This window comes from Aquila chrysaetos, chromosome Z, assembly GCF_900496995.4.
Source record: "Aquila chrysaetos chrysaetos chromosome Z, bAquChr1.4, whole genome shotgun sequence".
NCBI lineage: Eukaryota > Metazoa > Chordata > Aves > Accipitriformes > Accipitridae > Aquila > Aquila chrysaetos.
This window is the reverse complement of record NC_044030.1, coordinates 72,150,937-72,173,915: the sequence shown is the minus strand read 5'-3', so window position 1 is coordinate 72,173,915 and position 22,979 is coordinate 72,150,937. Positions and strand designations below refer to the sequence as shown.

The following is a 22,979-nucleotide window of genomic DNA, read 5'->3' as shown; positions in this document are numbered from 1 at the left end:
AGGGGCAGGCAACTCAGGAGGAGTACAAAGATGTTGTGAAGTTATGCAGGGAGAAAACTAGAAGGGCCAAAGCCCAGCTAGAACTTAATCTGGCTACTGCAGTAAAAGGCAATAAAAAATGTTTCTATAAACGCATTAAAAACAAAAGGAGGGCTAAGGAGAATCTCCATCCTTTATTGGATGTGGAGGGAAACACCATGACAAAGGATGAGGGAAAGGCTGAGGTACTTAATGCCTTCTTTGCCTCAGTCTTTAATAGTAAGCCCAGTTGTTCTTGGCGTACCCAGCCCCCTGAGGTGGAAGGCGGGGGTGGGGAGCAGCATAAAGCCCCCATAATCCATGGGGAAATGGTCAGCAACCTGCCACACCACTTAGACACACACAAGTCTGTGGGGCTGGATGAGATCCACCCAAGGGCACTGAGGGACGTGGCAGAAGTGCTCACCAAGCCACTTTCAATCATTTACCAGCAGTCCTGGCTAACTGGGGAGGTCCCAGCTGACTGGAGGTTAGAAAATGTGATGCCCATCTACCAGAAGGGCTGGAAGGAGGATCTGAGGAACTACAGGCCTGTCAGTCTGACCTTGGTGCCAGGGAAGGTTATGGAGCCGATCATCCTGAGTGCCATCACACAGCACGTACAGGACAACCAGGTGATCACGCCCAGTCAGAATGGGTTCATGAAAGGCAGGTCCTGCTTGACTAGCTTCATCTCCTTCTATGAGAAGGTCACCCACTTAGTGGATGAGGGAAAGGCTGTGGATGTTGTTTGCCTAGACTTTAGTAAAGCCTCTGACACCATTTCCCACAGCATTTTCCTGAAGTAACTGGCTACTCATGGCTTGGATGGGTGTACTCTTCACTGGGTAAAAAAACTGGCTGGCTGGCCAGGCCCAAAGAGTGGTGGTGAATGGAGTTAAATCCAGTTGGTGGCTGGTCACAAGTGGTGTTCCCCAGGGCTCAGTTTTGGGGCCAGTTCTCTTTAGATTGAGTGCACCCTCAGTAAGTTTGCAGATGACCCCAAGTTGGGAGGGAGGGTCGATCTGCTCGAGGGTAGGAAGGTTCTACAGAGGGATCCGGACAGGCTGGATTGATGGGCTGAGGCCAATTGTATGAAGTTCAACAAGGCCGAGTGCCGGGTCCTGCCCTTGGGTCACAACCACCCCATGCAGCGCTACAGGCTTGGGGAAGAGTGGCTGGAAAGCTGCCCGGCAGAGAAAGACCTGGGGGTGCTGGTCAACAGCCGGCTGAATATGAGCCAGCAGTGTGCCCAGGTGGCCAAGAAGGCCAACGGCATCCTGGCCCGTATCAGAAATAGTGTGGCCAGCAGGAGCAGGGAGGTGGTTGTTCCCCTGTACTCGGCACTGGTGAGGCCGCACCTCGAGTGCTGTGTTCAGTTTTGGGCCCCTCGCTACAGGAGAGACATGGAGGTGCTGGAGCGTGTCCAGAGAAGGGCAACCAAGCTGGTGAGGGGCCTGGAGCACCAGTCCTGTGAGGAGCAGCTGAGGGAACTGGGGCTGTTTAGTCTGGAGAAGAGGAGGCTGAGGGGAGACCTTATCGTGCTCTACAACTGCCTGAAAGGAGGTTGTAGTGAGGTGGGTGCTGGTCTCTTCTGTCAGTTAACTAGTGACAGGACAAGAGGAAATGGCCGTGGGAGGTTTAGGTTGGGTATTAGGAAAAATTTCTTCACTGAAATGTTGTCAAACACTGGAACAGCCTGCCCAGGGAAGTGGTTGAGTCATCATCCCTGGAGGTATTTAAAAGACATGTAGACATGGTGCTTAGGGACATGATTTAGTGGTGGACTTGGTAGTGTTAGGTTAATGGTTGGACTCAATCTTAAAGGTCTTTTCCAACCTAAATGATTCTATGTTTCTGTTTATTCACCATTTTCTCCCTTGGAGCATCACCCAGCAGGCAACATGCTTTCTGTTTTAAGAGGACCATTCCCTTTTGTTTCATCAGGATTCTCCTCTTCATACTTTCTAGAAAGTGCTTAGGGATTTTCACAAGTTTTGATTCATTTTTCTATTGTAAAGTGTATGAGCTTTTATGTGCTAATGCAATCTTGTTGTGTTCCTTTTATGGTCTTTCCTCATTATAGGTGGGAGAGCGTTAATACAAGGATTTCAGAAGATGTGCTTTCAAATACCTGTCCTGTTCTTGAAGACGTGGCATCCCAAAAATCTTAGCCTCGATTCCTCTCTGTAAACTCTTATCTGGTAGTATTTTTCTGCTTCAGAGCAGTATTGCAACAACTGCAACAGTGTTTGCTTGGAACAGTTGCATTGGTATTTACTGGTACAGTAGGCAACATACTGTACGTTGCACCATGACAACAGTACACGAGTCCCTTTACATACCAGGTTAACAGTAGCAGTAAAATAGACTAAGATCTGTTCTTAGTTCAGCTAATTATGATTTTGGATATACACCATTAGAAGATCATTAGGTAAATTTACCGTAAGAAAAAAAAAAACCAGGATTAAATGCATTATTTATCCCACCTTTACTGCAATTAGAAAATTCTGTCCTTTGTGCTCTAGCATCTTTCCCTATACATAAATACAACATCTCTACTATCTACATATGAAATACCTTACCAGAAAGTCCCCAGTTTGCTGGTATCCTGGAGGTAACACCACTAAGAAAGCAGTAGAACTTTGATCTCCCCATTAGTCAAGAAATACGACTTTGTTTCCATGAAGAACTGCAGATTTTTGCCAATTTGCCCACAACCTGTATTGAGGACTGCTGCCTTAACACATTCACTAACCTGTTTACTTCATGAAATAGCCCCAAAAATTATTTAAGGTGGAATTTACCTTGCTTTATCTACATGTTTTTATGGACGTAGCCTATGCCAACTGCCCCACTGAGGAGGAGTTTATACACATTCTCAATAAGACAAATAGCATCACTTAATCAAGTTATTTGACATTTTGAGTAAAGAAGCCTCCATATTTGTAGCATAAGGCCAAGACCACAAAGGTTCTCGTTTAGGGCTCTGAATCAAATTTTAATATAGCAGAGAAGTGCAAGAATCTAGTGTAGTAGTTATGGCTGTGTATAGGAGAGTAACTTACTCTGAAGAGAGGTCTTCAAATCATTGTCATCAATCAAAAAATGAACCTTTTTCATGTAAATCCAACAGGAAGAGTGACTTAACACCCTTCTGACCCCAACATTTTCTTCTTAGAGCATCTCATGACATGTTAGGACCACCTCCCCTTTCCAGGGGTCACAATAATCTAGTGGGTGTTGTTTCCATGTGTCACTGGGGAAAAAGTAACTGGACTGGTCTCTATACTGCCCTCACAATACAGCAACAGTGGAGGTAGTCTTAATTTATAGGTAAAGTAAAATTAGCACCACTTTATGCTAGCGATGGTAGAAACAGCGGGGAGTCCGAAAGTGTGAAGCACCTTGTCCAGCTCTTCCTGCTGTGGAGTCAACAATCTCACACTGATGGAGGTGTAGCTCATCCACCATATTGGGTTTGCCAGTTCACACACACAACCTATCTAAAAAACAGGTACTGTTATTTATATGTCTTTACAGGATACAGCTGTACTAGAAGTCTAAATTACCTTTGAGGGATTGGTTAGTTGCCTGATAACTATGGCTCGCTATGCATTGAACAGCTCTGTTAGGTCTTGTCATCCTTTCAGTATGAACCAACACAGATGAAATACTGCTCCATGGCAATAAGCGGAATTCCCGCCTACAAGTTGGAGACTGAAAAAGAGTTCTGACCCTCAAGTCAAGCTGACAAGGGTCCTTTTTTCTTTTTAAGCTCTGGCATGCAGTTGCACTTTTAGAGCTAGACATACCGAAGCTGATCAATCTTCCACCACCGCAGTCACCTGAGCACCTGCCTTTGAGAAACCATCTGATACAATTTTGTCTAAAAAGTGAGACTTGCTACACTGAACAATATGAAATGTAGTAATTTCTGATGTAATTTAGACTATACCATCTAACTGTGCCATATGTATCAGTCTGAAGGATGCAAAATCAAACATATTACAGACTGTGTATGGCAATAGTTCTATACATAAAGGGGCGGAACTGAACTACCAGTGAACACTATGCAGAGGTTCAATTCTAACTGATAACTCTCTAGTTAAGATGCTTGTAACAAGATCTCAACAAAAGATTATATACTGAAAAACCACTGAGGCAGTCTAGCTTTCAACATTTAAGAAAACACTACAAAGAACTGAAGTACTTCAGAATCCATACCCAGCAAAGCTTTTCGTTCAACTATGACTGACATGTGAGCTACCCGAGCTTTTCTGAACAGGTCTAACACAAACCCAAATTAACCGATTTCCTGCCCCTCACCAAGAGGTTTAAAACAGTTGAAAATGCAGTGGCTGTCAAATTTCTCATCCACAAAGTTCATTCCTGCTGTAGGTAAAATTCCCCCTGAAATGAAGTTTGTAAGTTTTCAAAGTTACTGCAAGCCATTGCAAGTTTCAGTCACTTTTACCTCAGTTATGTTGCATATTTATAAAAATGCTCATTTTTCAGGAGCTTAATTCATGCTAAGGAGCTAATGTGTAGCAGCAGCAGCAAATAGCTAAGCAAGCACTTGCCTTTGCAGTATTGCACCATGTTTGCGGGTCAGCGTTAACAGGCTGCTGAGAACAAAAATCCCACGCTACACAAAGATCATATAAGACTGCATAGCAAAAATAAAATACTTGCCGTACCACTGTCCAACTGCACTGTTGTTCAACAAGTCCTTAGAGCCTTGCTGACCTGTTTTGAGATGCTTTGAGGGGTTATTCTCACTCAGAGAGTAACAGAAAGATACATTTGTGATTACTTCCTCCTATAAGTTTCCCAGTAAATCACTAAAACCCCACATTTCAGATGCACTCCTGAGCCCTGGGAATACATGGATATATAGTACACACAAAGTGTATTTTAACAGCTTCACCACTTGCTTTCAGACTCTCTCAGAAGGACCAGCTGAAAGCAGAGTAAATACAGTCCATTTGCTGTATGCTGAGAGAACAGCAGGGAAAGATTTCTCTTTGTTTAGAAACAGCCCAGGCAGGTACACTCAAGTATCCAAAAGCATTAACTGTACTTCATTTAAAAATGAAAGAAAGCACAGTCAGTGATTTGCACAAATTGATATGTTAACTGCTGAGCCTTCAGTACTGACAAAGCAGTATGCTGCTTCTGGAAGTTCATGATGAAACCAAAGGAATCACAGCAAGAACAGCCTCAGAAGCTTAAAGCATTTTCTTGTTTTTTTAGTATTTTCTTTTCAAGGGCATCTGAAAATCCTGTAAACCCTTGCAGTGATTACTGCAATTCCCCAAACTTTGGTAACAGCATCTTACAATCACTTTTTTAAAGCTGAGTTTGAAAGCCAGCTGAGTAGCCCAATACCACGCAGGGTACAAAATCAGGCATCAATGCGTAATTTGCACATACCCCCAGGTGACTTACTTCTGTATCGTACTACCTACCACTTATTGTTTACACCCAGCATAGTTAAATCAAGGTATTTTTGCGTGTCAGCTTTCCACACCGATCTCCCCAGACCCTTTGGGCAACTTCTGTCCCAAATGCAGATCTCCAATCCCTCCATGTCTGGCAGCATGCGTGCTGCAGACCTGGGCATTTCTTTTTGCCCAAGCAGCTATGACCCACTGAGTAAGCAATACTTTTGCAGGACTTTCAGTGCCCCAGAGCCAGGAAAAATGGCCAAGACTGGAAATCTCTCTTTAAGTATTCCCTCCCAGAACAGCACATGCAGCCATTATTCAAGTCACTATCTTTAAGATAAAATTCTGACTCTCAATGCTAGGGCACAATGAAACTCTGAGGCAAGCAGGATAAGTCCATAGTGCCAATACTCCATTTCTCTTGCAGAGAGCTCTTCCAAGTAGCACATACAAGCCTCTTTTTAGTTTCAGCGCAGAGATAACTGTCCTTTTCAAGATAGAGGTACTATCAAATGAGAAGTCAGTTAAAGGATTGTTTTTAATGAATCGCTTCAATGCACACCATCAAGAAACGGTGTGTGTAAATACACGTATTTTCAGGAATGTTGCATTTCACTGAAGTAAAACACGTATAAAAGGTGACAGATTTTCTAGATAAGACCATTTATTTTAACAAATAGATGAGTCTTTACGATGAACTGGAGGCTGCAACGGCTGCTCTCTTGGGCTTCGGTGTGGTTCCCTCACGGAATCCATTCCTACAAGCAGAAATATTGTTACTGCTTTTTGAAAGTATGATTCCCGCTCCAGGTTATTTTCTGACATGAAATATTTTAATTCAAGTTCACTAGCTTTTTTCAGCTTATCTCAGTAATGCACTGAAATCACTACGGAGTTCATATGTTCAGACATTTTTAATAATAAACATGTTATTAACAAGTTTTTGAAATAAGCAGTATGGTTTTCGCTCTCTTCTGCTGAAGTAAATTTGATTTCTTCAAATAGAAAGATTTCAGTAACTGAGCAAACACTGCAAGACTGCAGCAGATAAAGCACACCTGCTGAAGGCAGGCCTTACTTTATGTTCCTATTAAGCAACTCAGCAAAAGTTTTCATGTTGGTGAAGTGCATGCCAATTTCTTACAGAAATCCTCTATGCCTCCAACCAGAGATTAAGAAGGGCATGACAGAAGAAGAGTCAGCCCCAAGCTTGCTTTTGGATATGACGTTTCCACTTCAGCAACACCCAGTGGAAAGCAGGCTGTAGCTGTACACTGTAAGCTATTTTCTGGCTGCCGCTGGGAAAGACTGTGCTCACCAAAACAGAAAGATGAATGGATCCCTCAACTACACCCAGCTCTGGGACTTCAAAGACTCCTTTCAAAGACTCCTACTTTTCAGTATTAAATCCAATCTACATTTTTCCAACAAGACTCTTGAATTACTTGGTGTTTTTCATTCAGCCTTCTTGTGTATTAGGCCAGAAGCTACAGAGCTCAATTTCAGAACATGGAGGTCATATGAAGAAATTCTTTATGGGTTTTAACAGTACAACATCCCCACCATTACATCATAAGTACAACTCAAAGCTTTGTAACAAGTTTTAGAAATGTGTTTACTCACAATCTGATGTTAAAGCTACTTGCTGCTAACTGAAATCCAAGTAAGTGAGCAACTACTGAAGTTATTCCAGTTCTGAACTTTTTTTTTTGTGAGCAAATGGGGACTGGAATGCACTTCAAGACTTGCCTCTTACAAAACCCCACACTTCAGTGCAACCAGCAATTTAATTGGCTCTCAAATAGAGGCAATACTACACAAAGTACACCTTTTAAAATGTAGGCATTTTATTACAATAAACTCTGTGTTCTGTACTATCTACGCTGTAACAGAATCATTAGAGCTTGTTATACACGCTATGTGTTAACAGTGAGTGAGATTTTTTTAATCCTCAAAGGAATATGCAGCCAGTTATAGAAAGCATCATTCATTTCACGATATTTTTAAGAAAGACCATACCACATTGACTGTACTAAATAAAAAAAAAAGTTAACTTTGAGTGATTAATTTTACAATTAAGTGGTATCTATGCAGGATTCCACACCACACTAGTTTGTAATAAGATGTTATACCTGAATCGACGGTAGACCTTTTTCAGGTGCCTCATGCGACCAGTACCAGTGGTGTTGCGTCTTTTAGCCTTTGCACTCCAGTTATCTAAAACATACAAGTTACTGTTACACATCTGCGCCAAATAATTAAGTTGTACGTTACATCTGTATAGCACAATTATTCAATGTGACAGAAGCAAAAAAATAAAGTCAATCTCCTTTTAGTAATACTGCCCATTAGCTAAACTAGTTAAATCGGCATTAATTTGAAAAAAGCTCCAAACGCTGCAAAATGACACAGTATTCCTCCAAAAGTCAAGACTACTGAATAAGACAAACGAACACAGATTTTTGAACTCCAGTCAGTTAAAACTTTGTTACTTACACTTTCTCTTACGCTTAGCAGGGTAACCACATTTCCCACAGGTGGATTTCTGCAGATGGTACGCCTTGGACCCACATCGACGACACAAGGTGTGCGTCTTATTTCGCCGCTTACCAAATGACGACGTACCCTTCGTCTGAAAAGCATTTCAAGACGTGGCACGTTAGAAATATCACTAGCACTTGCAAGTCACGGCTAAGAGAAGAATAAGCTCCTCAGAAAAACATGCACAAATCCACAAAGTCCAATAAACACGTCAGAGGCACACCGAACTCTGAAACACCAACTCAGTTTCGCCTACAGGTAGCTCCCATTTTTAGAAATCATTTCCTTACGCCTCTCGCCGCCATTCCCTATCCCCCCGCCCCCCCCCGGGCTGAAATAAAACAAAGCCACCAGGCGATTATCCCCAGCTCCCTTCTCATCTCCCCCACCTCACCACCGGTAAATAGCAAACCGCTCTTTCCTGAAAACAGGTTATTTGCAGCAAGCAGGTCAGCCGCACACTCACCACAGGAGGCTCCGGCGACCGAACCCCCTCTCGCTACACTACCGCACGGCTGCCTCAGCCACGGGGCGAGCGCCGGCCCGGCCCGCAGCGAGCACGGCGCAGACCCCGAAGCAGACCCCAGAAGCGCCCGGGCGGCAGCACGGCCCCGCACCCGCACCCCCACCGTGGCCTCCCCGCCCGGGCCCGCCGCCAGGCCCGCCGCCAGGCCCTCAGGCTCAGGCCCTCAGGCTCAGGCCCGGGCCCCGCGGAGGCCGCCCCGCCGCCGAGCCCGGCCGCAGCAGAGCGCGCCAGAGGGCAGCCCCGCGCCCCAGAGGAGGCCCGCGGCCCCGCAGGGCCCGGCGCGGCGGCGGATGGCGGCAGATGGCGGCCGATAACCCCCGACACCCGACGCCCGCGCCCCGGCGCTCACCATCTTTCGCGGCCGCCAGCACCAAAGAGGCCGAGCCCCGCCCCGCTTCCGCTACGGCGCGGCCAGCGCTTCCGGGGGCGCGGCGGCGGCGGCGGCGGCGGCGGCGGCGGCGGGCGGCCCGGCTGCGGCCTGCTTGTGCGCGGGAGTCCGCTCCGGGTGGTGGCCGGGCCCGGCGGGACAGACCGGGTCCCCGAAGGCCCCGGCGCCCCGGGTGAGACCCTCGGGGGCCCCGGCCCTGAAAGGTCGGTTGTCCCCGGTGACACCGCCCCAAAACTGGTGGCTGGACAGTCGCAGTGTCTCCTAGGCCGTGGTCCGGCTGCTCCTGGAAGTAGCGGTGGAGCGTTCGTTGTTTGTCAGTGAATGTGTCTCTGCCTGGTAAAGAAAATGCTTAACGTCCCTGACGAAGCTGCCATGCCGGCACATCATTTTTAGCTCTAAGGCTGCTTCTCTGCAGTAGTGCCTGCGCTGCTGTTCAGAGGTGCCCACGGCTCTGCTTCAGGCCGTGGAGTCAAGTCCTGGCCCTACTTACGCATTCAGGGAAAATGATTTTCGGGAATGAAACTCTGGGACAGGGTGCTCTTGGCTGTAACATGTACTTTCAAAGGGAGATGACTTAAAAAACAGGCAGCCCCTTCTGCACTCAGTCTCTGCTTGTCTGTGTCCCCGTCCCCCCTCCCAGGCCTCCCACGCCTCCCACACTACGTGCCAGTCTGCCTGCAGTTGAAAGCATCGCGTGGACGTCTTGACGCAAAATCGGGTTTTATTCGCATTCACTAGGCATGCCAGCTGACCACATGTCTTTGGTAGACTCACAATCTATACACAATTTTATCTTAGAAGAGTTAATTTGGGGGAGATAGCACGTACAGAGAGAAATTGGAGAAGTTCGTGTTTATCTTGTCACCAATACCTTGTCGTCTCAAAGTCAGAAATTGATGATAAAGCCAGTTTATTTATCCTTGATTGTAGAATTATATAACCCTGTCTAACAGCTCTTGATAAAAGTGTGTATTTATCTGGCAGGCTAGATTTCACTCCTTCTGCTTCTGGTTTACAGACTAAAAATGCAGTTATTCCAAAATACAGCTGTCTCGGCCTGCCAGAAGCCAGCAAACTGTGAGGAACCCTCCCACAATGAACGTGCGGACAGTTGAACCCCTGTAACATGGAGCTCATTGTCCAGAAAAAGGGATCATCCCATGGCACAATCCCCAAAGCAGTGAAGCTGTATCTGACTGCTGCATTTTCACTCCTGGACAAACCAGCCTTGTACGGTTGTCTCAATGTTAATTTATCCTCACTTGTTTCCCTAGCATAGGCTCTCACTGAATTCCTTTGGTGCTAATTTATGTGCTGGGAGTCTTTTGACCTCTGCTACAGTTGAGGGATGGGGCAAAAAGCCATTTTGACTTTAGCTGCGTTGTTTCCAGACACATAAAGGTGTGGCCCAGGCTGTTCACCCAGGTCATCTTGGTTTTCAATTTCTATCATTGAAATAACACCTAAGGCAGAGAGGTCTTTGCTCATATTCATTTTACCTCACCTGAAAATCCAGGCATTTAGTCCATCCATGGTCCCGCTGTAGTTAAAGGAGAGAGATAAATGGTTCCAAAGGGTAAATCATCCCATCTTAAGTTAGGTGTCTAAAGTAGGCTGGATAAATCATCCTTGGGAGGAACCCTTCTCCTTCCATTAATTCTAACAGAAGCCTAGACAGCCCCCTTAGGCTAGGCACATAGATGGCTGAAGTTAGGTAAAATTAATTTTGCTCTGACTGACTTAATGAAAATATTTTTATAGCAATTCTGTCTTCCTTGCCAAAAATCAAAAGAGAAAACTCAGTGTCCTATGGATGAAATGCCATACAGAAAAAAAAGCCAAACAATTAATTCAAACAGTATGAATACATCCTACAGGCTGGACTGGAGTCATTTTTCTCCCAGCAACTTTGCTCTGTGTCTTTTAACTAGTGCCTCCTTTCCTCTTTCTTTCTCGTTAGATCTCAGAAATCTGGAAGATGCTGTGAAGACATTGGACAGATGCCATGGCAACAGCCTCCAAAGGAAGTATGTTGGTTTGGCTGCCTGCAAGGATATGCTGCCAGAGGAATTATTCTTGTCCTTTTGTGGGATAAAAATAATCTTGTTCATTTACATGTCTTAAAACCTGTTAGGAAAGAAAGATTTTTGGTGTCGTCATGCAGTTGCCTTCAGTATTCAGGAACTTTTAGGGTAAAGAATAGGCAGAGCTGTGGCTGATCCAGTACAATCCCAGAAGCTCTTAGTCCCCATGCAGGTCGCGGGTGAGGATAGAGTTCACTGCCAATAGTGAACTCCAGCCTGCTCAAAACCCACAGACTCATGCACTAGCAACTGCTGAATGGTACCAGCCTAAATTCAGCACTGGCTAATTCACCCTTCTGCTTCGATGCATAGGAAGTAGTCCAAACGATTTAGAAGGTGGCACATCTGGATTTCAGGACTGTCTTTTCGATGTAGGAAACAGAAGTCTGTCTCTGCAGCCTGTGTCCCATCGCAGCTTCCACACAGCACTTTTGGTCCAGCCAGGTCCAGTGATGGGAGAAACTCTTTGTCGTGCCAGCAAACACTGTGATCCTATTAAGCATCTAGATCAGGGTTTATTGAATACCGTGGAGGCAGGTGCCTTTCTGTATCCCCTAACACCATGTTCTGCAGCCTGTCCGATCTCATTGGCATTGAATAGCTGAAGCAAAATGCAACACTGGACATGCCCATCCATTTTTTTTCTTCCATCCCTCTGGGGTACAAGCCCCTCTGCCTCAAGTTGATCCTATCCAAGGCCCATAGACCTTCCTGACCTCCTTGCTCTGCCCTGGCACTTTGATGGGGAAGAGGAGAATCACCCACTTCCAGTCCCTCCCCACAACTAAAGCAGAGCAGCCTTACAGATAAGTCCAGCTCAGGGACAGGGAGACCAAAACCAGGGCTGGCTAGGCAATACAGAGGAAGGTGGGTATGAGCACCAAATACCCTCAGCGGCATTTGTTTTGCATAGGTTTGGTGTCATGCTACTACGTAGCACCATCGCCAGGGTGCAGTACAGCCATACAGTCCCTGATGTGACTATGGTGGGATTTGCTCCAAAAAATGGAGTAGTTGTTTTGGTTCTACGAAACTTGAACACTGCTTGAAAGGACTTGTGTGTGGCAAATGCAAGACTGATACCCAAGCAATTTCTGTCTAATGTCATCATATGGCATCACTTATTTGTGCACATGTGGAACGCCCTTTGCACAAGCGGGGGTGACTTCAAGGGATAAGGAACGCGGAAGATTCAAGCTTGATGTATGCCAGAAGCTAGTTGGTGCTTGATACCAATTATCTTAGGAGATGCAGACAAGCTGAAGTCTTTATTTCTAAATGTGATCTCTTAGATCAAAGGAATGCCTTTCAGTATCCTCTTGGATATTGAACACTTTGACCTAGGTAACAATGTCTCAGGAAGGCTGCAGGAGAACTGATGAATTCAAGGGCAAAATTTTCATGAGGGTCAGTTTGGATGCCTTTGTTTCTGGATATCATCTTGATTTGCAGAGGTAGACACCTTGGTTGGAATTAGTGGGGAAGAAACTGCACTGAGTATCCCTTATGAAGCAGCCACAAGAAACATCACTTCACTTGTATCCAGATTCTTCAGTTTGAAAAGAAAACTTTCCGTGTGTGAATTTGAACCAGAAACATTGGTCACCACAAGATGACAGTATAGTTCAACTAAAACTTTTCTCCTAAACAACTCTGTAAAAACTCTTTAAAAAGTAACAGTAAATTAGGTTAATAAATTGAAAAAAATATTATTTGTACAGTTCTTAAATCTCTATGACAATAACAGAAAATATGAGCAAACAGCAATGCTTATGAAAAAGGCTGTTGCATTCTGCTAAGAAACTAATGATTATAATACAAAAAGATTTCTATTTGTTTACAATGAAAATGGGTAGAAGAAAATTAAACAGCTGTCACTGACTTAGGAAATTGCTTGTTAAAATATAGTGGAAATGATCAAAAAATTATCAAACCTCTTTGTATAACAAAGCTTATACATTATGTCTAAAATGCGTTTGGTACTGCTGTTTCCTGTAGGTAGTCCTGAAAGGGAAGGGAAGAGCCCCTTTATCACAACTATGTACTCTTTCCGTGCATTCACACTCTTCTTTTCCATAAAAAACAGTACAAAATGTGACCTCACATGTAGCACACTGAAATCAATGCCAGAGTTTAATAATAAAAATCAATTATTCAAACTCACACTAAAGAGGGCCTCCGAGTGTTTTTCTCAATACTGAATTAGAAATTTTTATAGTCACTCATCCTTTCTATTTATGATGGCATGAATAGGTTCGTACTGATGATCACATAACATCTCTTCTACAATGCTCATGAACAGTGCTCATATAGGTCAAGTTACATTAGAAGAGCAATATTTTTTTATTACCGCTCCTTAGCATTGGACAGAGAGACCAGATAATAGTCTTCAGCTCACCGACAAATGCTCGGAGGGTGGCACTAATACTCGGTAGATCATGGTTTAAGCATGACTACCATCACAAACATAGCAGGAGCAAGAGCTTCCCACTCACTTCCTCAACTGCATTTAACCTTTACCTTGGGATGGCTGGAGTCAGGGGGCTCCTGGGTCCTTCCCCACAAGAAACCCCACTAAAATCTTTCTTTGTTGTTACATCTTGCTAGGGGAACAGGGGCAACATACCTCTGTACAGCAGAGGTAACTACAAACCTGGTACATGCTTGTTACACAGTGCAACAGCATCTTACAGAATTTTAAAATTTCCCTAGGTTGTGTTTCTTTTTAATGCTTATACTTAGACACATTACAGGGTTGTAGTGCATTGTTGCACCAAAGCAGTACATCTCAGAGGGGATTTCACTGGCTAGCCTGAAGTTTGCAGAGGTCGTTGCGCAGCAATTTGGGCTAAGCACCAGAAGGGGTGCATAGGTGAAAGCCACAAGTTCCTTTACAAGGTGACAGCCATTTTTTTCTCTTTTCAGTTGTATAACAACTAAATATTCTTGTCTTGTTAGTATTATTTTGATAAAAAACAATCTATATTGATCTTGTTTTGTTTGATACTGTTGTCTTAAACCTTTGTTATGTTATTCATGTGCAAGTGTGTGGACACACAAGCCTAGAACAAAATTTTCACTGGAGATACATAAAAAGTATTTGAGCCATCACACTCTGGAATTGTAGCCTGCATTGCATTCCAGGTGGAAAGGCCCAGCTTCTAACCATGATCCCCTTAAATTGCAGCAGAAAATATTTTAGTTAGTCGTTAGGAAAACTTTTGTACCAGTGCAGACTCCAAAGCACTGGACTTAATCTTCCTTCAGATGGTTCTGGAGTTTTTGAGAAGAGACTGGGCAAATGTTTGTCTGAAATGGCTTAGGTGTAGCTGATCTTGTAGTGGGGAGGCAAGTAAGCTGGATGATCTTCTGAGGTTCCTCCAAGCCGTACTTTTGTGATGTTGTCATTTTATAAGAGGCCTCTAAGTATAAAGAGACTGTATCTCTAATCTTCCTGGGTGTCATGTTCTCAGACAAATGCATGTGACTAATTTTATGCTTGGGAAAAAAGGTCAGAACTTCGCGAATTCTGCGTTCAAATGTTGTCTGCTTTTCCCATTATGTTAGTTGGCCAAATAAATGCTATGGCCTCTACCTTACAAACTTGCCTTGCACTGACAGGTTGGCATTTTAAACATCCATCCTTCCCCAGGGTAATGTATGTCTCTGACTTGCATTTTCAGGATTATTCTAAAGCACATTAAACCCAAAAGATTTATTATTGAACAAAAGAAAAGCAAATGTCACCCAGTCATATGTGTATATATGTGTTTATCTCTCTGTGCAGGCACATACACATGGATGGTACACACTTCACAGTACTAGCAATGTTTTCTTTCCTTTTTTTTTTTACTAAAAAGATTATCAAAGCTTGTCTGATTCATAGCTAGACACAGCCTAAATCTAAGCCCAGACATTATGGCTGAAATTTGCTAAGTTGGTGTGATGGTCTGACAAATTATAGTCAATGTCTCAAACATTTGTTAAAGAACTTTGGTGGAGGAAATGGTCTCTGTAAAAATGCTGGAGTTTTGTGAACAGGACAATGTGGCCAGAGGAGAGGGCCCCACGGAGGGTGGGACCGCGCTTCTCCAAAGCTGCAATTCCTTATCTTAAGTGACCAGGAGAAGGAGCACAGCATATGCGCCTGGAGGAGGAGGCCCCACGGAGGATGGGAGTGTGCTTCTATCTTAAGCGGTCATGCCAGCAGGAAAAGAGAGACAACTCCGCAATGAACCCCCCCCAAAGCTCACCGACCTATTCCAGAGAACCCTGGGAACAGGAACTGCGCATGTTGAGACCATCAACTAACACACTATAAAAGAAGGGAGAACGAGTTCTCAGTGCGCGCCCTCTGGAACTGGATTTCTACACTGGCTGGACCAACGCTGGACCCAGGACTGGTGAAACCCTTTTCTTCTCTCTTTCTTTCCTTCTTTCTTTCTCTCTTTCTCTCTCTCCCTCTTTTCCTTCTCTCTTTTCCACAGTCCCTACACCTCATCCTTTTAAACATAAACCCTTGACCAAGTCTGAGACTAGGAGTGGATCCAGCCGCCCCTGGGCTCTTCTTCGAGAAGGAGTCCAGAAAGCAAGGGGGTCTGCTCTGAACCTTGTGACTCAATGGGAGGGCTCTCCTTCTGACACAGTTTCATGTTCCTTTTTCCATTTCTTTTTCTACGCCTCCCTTGTCTTTTCAAACAGCGGCTTAATGACATGTTGCAAGATTCATATTGATAAGTTCATGTGTACTTGGGCAAGGTTAGCTAGGTTGGATAAATGTTGATTGTTGTTTGAACTCCCCTGGTGTCATTTCACCTTAATTCTGACAAAGGAAATCCACGAACCTGAGTTACTCCAACTTTGGGATGCGACACTTGGAAGCCGACTCTAAACATGACTTACAATGTCAATTCTTTTATACTTCCAAATGTTCTGGTATGAATGATACATGTGCATACTCTTTAGAAAAGAAATATAATTTCAACTGGTTAAAAAAAAACCCAAAACTTTCCTGCAGAAATGTTGAAGTCTTTGCCAGAAGCTCAGGAAAGGAAGCTATCTTAAATTTAAAGTTAGATTCAAACAGTTGGCTACCTTACCCTCTCAATTTTCTCACTTTTTATGTAGAATCACATGCTTGCCTAGGTATATCTCTGCCATCACATTCCCTCCATGTGTTACTCAGCTATGCTTCAAGTGCATATGTGAATGATTTTATCTTTAGTAAAAGTATGTGAATGATTTTACTTCTCACCAACCATTCCTTAGAACGTGACTTGATGTTGTTCTCCTCCCAGAAGACTTCTGGGTAGCTGGAGAAATGTACATGCATGCCTCATGGTGCTGTGCTGGTTTTGGCTGGGATAGAGTTAATTTTCTTCATAGTAGCTAGTATGGGGCTGTGTTTTGGATTTGTGCTAAAAAAAGTGTTGATAATACAGAGGTATTTTTGTTACTGCTGAGCAGTGCTTGCACAGAGTCAAGGCCTTTTCTGCTCCTCACCCCACCAGCAAGCAGGCTGGGGGTGCACAAGAAGTTGGGAGGGGACACAGCCGGGACAGCTGACCCCAGCTGACCAGAGGGGTATTCCAGACCACAGGACATCATGCTCAGCATATACAGCTGGGGGGAGAAGAAGGAAGGGGGGACGTTTGGAGTGATGGTGTTTGTCTTCCCAAGTAATGGTTATGTGTGATGGAGCCCTGCTGTCCTGGAGATGGCTGAACACCTGCCTGCCCATGGGAAGTGGTGAATGAATTCCTTGTTTTGCTCTACTTGTATGCACGGCTTTTGCTTTACCTATTAAACTGTCTTTATTTCAATCCACGAGTTTTCTTACTTTTACCCTTTCGATTCTCTCCCCCATCCCACCAGGGGGGAGCGAGTGAGTGATTGTGTGGGGCTTAGTTGCCGGCTGGGGTTAAACCATGACAAGCGTTTCTGTCTCCAAAGGTAAGCAGGTAATTCGGTTTTACAAGGCCCATCCAGGATTGGCACCTGTTAGTGTTAAAAGCACTGGTACAGCATGTACATGGTACAGTGTATTTTCAAATTTTTCATGTATGTTGCATTTAGAAAGTATCTGAGTATGTGAATAAATAAAAAGCTGTGCACAAAATGTGCATTAGGTAAATATAAGGTGTCTGATTTTCTTTCAGAAACACGTATTTGCTTCTCACAAATATTTGCTGTTCATACATTTCAAGATTTACTTTAGATCTAACATTCAGGGGGAAAAATACATATGTTTACAGTGAAGTGGAAGGTCAGAGAAGAAGACATTGGAGAAAACTGGGGCACTTATGTTTAATCTGAAAACCAGTAAAATAAGCGTAATTTGTTATTTGTTATTTATTTACTTTATCTCACATCTCACTTCAGGCATCATAAAGAATTTACATTTATCTTGCTCAGATAATGAGCCACACTGACCCACAATGAACCACAAATGACTGCTTTCTGTGGTCACTCTGTCCCTTCTCTAGAAATAAAAATAGGAGCTCACTTTAAAGCAGAACAATGTGCACTTGCATAGCACTCTTTAACCTGTATGGAATATTGGAGTTTGCCTTTAATATTCGGATGTGAGACACAAACTATAAGGAAAAAAAGGCTTTGCAGTGGAACAAAATGGACAATTGCATGTTCTAAATTTATTGAAGATAAAGCCTGTTTCCCCAGGTGAAGTAAGTTTGCCTTCCTTCATCAAAATCACTGTTGCATTTTATTATTTTCACCAGCTGCAAACCTTCCCTAAGTACAAATGCTTTGCTGATGAAGGTCAGCTCAAGTCTGCAGTTACAAATGTTATCTTCTGTTTATTCTGGAATATGTTTTTCCTGTATCAGGCATTTTCAGCTTTCCATTTACTGGAACTGAGGCATACTGGCTCCATCAGGGAATTCCCCTAACATCCATGTACGATTTCCATCTTACACTATTTCACTTTAGCAAAAGCAGAGGACAAAACTGTGCCTGGCCTTATCAGTGTGTGCAAAGAGTACACGGAAAAGAAATGGAGCTTTTTGAACTTTTTCTTATTTGATCACAACGTGGAGGTCGTGATACTGTGGCCACAAGACCTAGATTAGATTAGCACGCGCAACACAGCCAGTCTTCTGGAAAGGAAGGTTGTGCACCAGCTGGCAGGGCGCAACGAGATGCTGTTACTGGTCTGCCTGCCAAGACAGCAGATGTACAGAAAGGTTTTCCAAAATGTCCAGTTAAGTGTCCTCTGCGACACTCCCATTATTTTGATTGGAACTACACCTTAGCACCTTTCTGTCTCTGAAAGGCTGCCTTTGGATGAAGCAGGGTAAACTCAGCTTCACCGGCACTTATGCAGATGGTGGAGAACGTGCCAGTACTTACAATTTTAGATGTGGTTTATCATGTTAGTTAGTACTTGCTAACTAATTGCTGTAAATTAGAAACGTTTTTCAGTTGTGCTTGAACATATGTTAGGGGGAGATGTCTCCTAAAGAGTGGCTGCTTGAGAAGGGAAAAATGCCTGAGTCAATGTTGCACTGTAAAAAGGTCGCAAAACTGTGACAAGTCCAAGCCTACTTATTTTCTCTTACTGTATTTTAACATCAGAATAAAATGTGGTAACCCTCGAAGCAACAATATTGGTAACTGGCTTTTTCTGCTGAGTCTTTCAACCATTTTACAAGTTTGTTATTGACTTCAGTCAAAGCTGACCACAAACCTTTCTCAAGGTACCTTTCTCATGGCCGATACATTTTTTTTACGTGGCAGTATTTCCCTGCCCTGGCTTCATTACTGCCTCAGAAGACACAATATATAGTCACCAATAAATGGGCAGAAGTGCGTGCATATCTCTCTTGCCATGAGACCACACAAAGGAGAAAACAGAAGGCTTCATTGTCTGTTGCTATTACAAGCCTTACATTTTACATTCTCTCCTTGGAATGATCAGTATTTATCTCTTTTTTTTTGATCATTTATAAAAATCTCAAAGGCATTTGCTAGCTCTAAGAAGTCTGGACATTGCTGTTTGCTGAATACTTTTTCCTAGCTATTAATTGTTCTACAGATCCTCCACCCATATTAGAAGCATCATAGTTTTAATCACTCTCATGATGGTCTTTCAACCAAATAAGCACAGAACAGGATGTGTTTATAGGCTAGAAAAGAACAAATGGCATCTCCAGAAATGCAGATTCTTTCAAAGATATTTATTGATATGGTCTCCACTACCAGATAAAAATGTTTCAAATTTACGTTTTATGTAGAGACAACTCCAAATCAACTTTTTCCATACTAATCAAAATTGGTACATACCGGTAATTGCATGACTTGATAGGCAGAAATTGTCTGAAAGTTTTATATCTGGAAATAACAAAGTACATCATTAATACTGACACAGAAGGAGATATGTATTCACCTACACACACACACACACACAAAAAATATATATATAAAGGGAGTACTTTGACCCTGTGCTTCAGTGCTGCTCCTTTGAACTGAACTGCGAGTACAGACAGAAGCCAGAATAACTTGCAAAAGGACATCATGCCAATTTGGAGGGTTTATATGCTTGTTGTAGAAGAAGTAACAAATGTTATTGAGCACACCTAAATTTCTCTGGGGCTCAGGTGAATGTCTGCGACTATATCAGCCCTTTGTTATTACTGGTATGTGTTTTCATTTATTGCAGTCTGATGGTTGTTGTATGCGTAGCCAGCCCAGAATCAGGGAGGGCAAAAGTCAACCCTATGTCATTTCTGTGCTAATAGCACAATGCTCTGCATCTCCACTGTCTCTCTGAAAGTTTTCAAAAAGCTTGCTTTATTTGTTAAACTGTGGTTCTGCTGGAAGGTACCTACAAAAGCTCATTCCAGAAAGTTTCACAGTAGCAGTTAGGGTTAATTACTGACTTCTCGAGTAAGCTGACAAAATTTTAATGAATTTCAGATGGTCCTAAAAATGTTGCAGTTCAAGAAGACATCCTAATAAGATCTGTTTCTTTGAAGTCCTTCCTTCATTTTCTTCCCTAACTCTCCTTTATAGGAGAGGAATCTTTGTTCTGCTTATTGTAAAACATTTTTTAGGTTTTAATTTCAAGATGCTTGGATATTTTCAGAGGGAGACTGATGGATTTTGATGAAAGATTTTTGTTCAAGGTTTGCTGCTTCAAAAATGTTTCCACATTTTAGCTTTCCAACTAGTTACAATAATAATTCTAAAATATATAATGCACATACACCACTGACTCAGAAAGAACCAGAGATATAAAAGCATGGGCAAGGTTGCTAATGGCTGATGTTTGACCTTCTATTCACTCTACAAAGAACAATCAGAAAGAGATAATATTTTGAAAAGCATCAAGACATCACACTAAAAAAGACCTTCTGCATCACCAACTTGAGATACTGCTGTCTCAGACAGTCATATAAAACTGCTTATGAGTTTATTAAACTGTAAGAATTAAATTCATAGTTAAACAATATAGAGGAATACAAGAAAAAAAATCAACAAAAACTGAAATAATTGGATACTTGTGAAAAATTGACCTTGTCTGGCTCTGAGGATCAATTGCTTGCAACAGGCTCTGCAATCCTCAGTGTGATTTAACCTCTGATACATCCCTTTATACGCTATGTGTGGTTTTGCATCACTATTAACGCAAATGCACTAATACTTCCACTTTAGCCTGTTTCATGTGACTCTTTCTGTGTTAGCTTATTTAAAGTGCTAAAATCTTGAGACCAGCTCTCTGGTTCATGAAATACACCTATTTTATGTATGTGCGAGCCTCTCTATTCCTGGGCAGGCATGCAAGAGCGTATAGATCTGTTGTAGACACAGTACCTCTGCTTCTGCACACAGCTGGCAAGTGAGCTCTCAGAAGAGCTTGTGCAGAAGCCCTGACCCCTGTGAGCTCTGTGGGCATGATTTTCATGTTGAGAAGGACTCACGGTGGACCTAAGTCTGCTCCCAACCCTCAGTGCTGAAGGCCATTGAATATCTCACTCATATTTACTATCCGTACTTTGATTGCAGTCATTTCCAAAGACTGATGGTTTAAACCTTAGCAATTTTTTCAGCATGAAAGTGTGATGTCTCAATGAGGTAAGTTTCAGTAATGACAGAAATGTCATACTTCCCGCTTCTTTTCTTCCCTCACTCTCCTCTGTGGCTGTACGTTTTTACCCTCTCCCTGGGTCTGTTGCCCCCCAGACCTTCCTGGGAGATGATCTAACTCATTAAAATAGCACAAAACCACCCAGATTTTTTTGCTGGATTTTTCTGCTGGATTTATTTTCTGTCATAATAAATTAAACTGGCTTACAGAGAGGACTGAAGTGTGCCAAAGCCAGCACCAGATGTGCAGAAGGAACACATGGTGAAGATTGGAAGTGAAAGCAGGGAAAGATGTGGAAAAAAACAGAATAGTAACTCACCATTTTGAGCAGTTTCAAGCTGCTAAATTTGTTCACCATGTCTTATGCCCTAAGATCAGAACCTAACTCAAAAGAACAGCAATTATTTGTTTGCCCAGTGATGACCTTTGTGTACACACAGGCTGAAATGTCTATGCTCTAGACAAGTCTGATTTATTACCTATGTACTACTAAAGCGCTCTGAATTTTGAATTATAATAGCATGAGCTCTTCTCTTCCGACCCAGTTCATTCAAACCAGAACTCTCACAGCCCTTGTTTGTTTGGCGTAGTTTCTGCAGCATATGGATTCCAGTATCTAAGGCAATATCCTTCTACGAGGTCCCCTGAGAGAGAATCATTTGCATTACAGTTAGCACAGCATTCATGCTATTTGACATAATTCATAGAGCTACATCCCAAGGCATTGTCATTAATCCTTGAAATGTGACAAATACATTAAAAGCAAAACAGGCAATTAAAACACTTTAAAAAAAAAAAAAAGTGAGATGGCATTAGCAAATGCAAACAAATCCAAAAACTCTCCAAGTCAATTTCACAATTTAAAACCATAATGACAAGATGCTCTTTTCTTCACTCAGTTGTCACTGGATCCTTGGCATTTGCAGCAGTCACGGAGCACAGGCTGTCTTTAGGGCCGTAATACATAATGAACTTGGACAATGAAGACACAAAACTATTTAAAGCTTAGTAAACTATTGAGTAACCTTAGCATCGATCCTATAAAAGGCTGGAAGTCTACAGGGAAATATCACTGATATAATTATATTCTGGATGACCCTAGTGTGAAGTAAAATACAGACAATACCATTTCATGCTGTCTCCAGACCAGGCAAGATATCGTTAGCCCATCAAGTGAAGCATTGCATTAATGATTCTTGTGCTAGAATTATCATTTGGTGCAAGACAAGAAATGCCTTGCCTCATGGCTAACCCTTTGTGTCTCTCAAACTACTCCTCTTTTACTCCCCCTAAAACTTCATTTTTAAGCCTAAAGACAGTTTATTTCTGAATAGACGGTAGAAATGTTTAGCAAGAACTTAAGGTTGCTGTGATAAAACACATTTCTAACTGCAAAATGGTTAGTAGATTGTTGCCATTTTCACTAACAGTAAGGGAAAATCAGCCCCATCTTCTCTGTAAGTTACACTCTGTCCCTCACTACCCTGCAGTCAGAGGAAGTAATTGGGAAGGTCACTCAATCTGGCCTTTTATTATAAATTATGTTACTGTAGAAATGCCTGTCAGTCAGACTGAGACTGTACTAGGTGCTGCATAGTCCCTCGTCACAAAATTGCAGTGCAATTACGTTATCATGCAACTGCACATAGCCTTAAGTATCAATAACACACAAAAGTAGGAAACTATCTAAATGGTCCAGAGCCTAAATGCTAAGCAGAAAAATGTTACTGTAAGTACCCTACGAAATGAAAGAAAAGTTAAGCATTCACAGTCCCACTGTTGTAGAGAAGACTGAAGACTCATCCACAGCAAACCAGTAAAGTGCCATGGCACCCAGGGACTTGCAGTCCTAGGAGTGACACAA

The 22,979-nt window shown here is 42.8% G+C and overlaps 1 protein-coding gene and 1 non-coding gene across 2 annotated transcripts; both read right to left on the bottom strand.

Moving 5' to 3' along the window:
* Window positions 1-5,988: 5,988 nt before the first annotated feature.
* On the bottom strand, window positions 5,989-8,999 carry RPL37 (ribosomal protein L37). The gene is made up of 4 exons (XM_030005393.2): window positions 8,885-8,999; window positions 7,965-8,100; window positions 7,601-7,685; window positions 5,989-6,226 (listed from the first exon to the last, which is right to left on the bottom strand). The coding sequence occupies exons 1-4, from the start codon at window positions 8,885-8,887 to the stop codon at window positions 6,157-6,159; spliced, it is 294 nt and encodes a 97-aa protein (XP_029861253.1). The 5' UTR covers window positions 8,888-8,999; the 3' UTR covers window positions 5,989-6,156.
* LOC115337528 lies at window positions 6,328-6,410 on the bottom strand. Its single transcript, XR_003922180.1, has one exon. It is a non-coding gene; the product is annotated as a small nucleolar RNA SNORD72 (small nucleolar RNA).
* Window positions 9,000-22,979: the final 13,980 nt, after the last annotated feature.

Excerpts from the sequence above, each read along its gene's own strand:
- RPL37 (XM_030005393.2), bottom strand. Across the intron at positions 7,686-7,964 it reads TGCTAAGCGTAAGAGAAAGT|ATAACTGGAGTGCAAAGGCT; the intron begins GTAAGTAACAAA and ends TGTATGTTTTAG. Across the intron at positions 6,227-7,600 it reads AAGGTCTACCGTCGATTCAG|GAATGGATTCCGTGAGGGAA; the intron begins GTATAACATCTT and ends TTCTGCTTGTAG.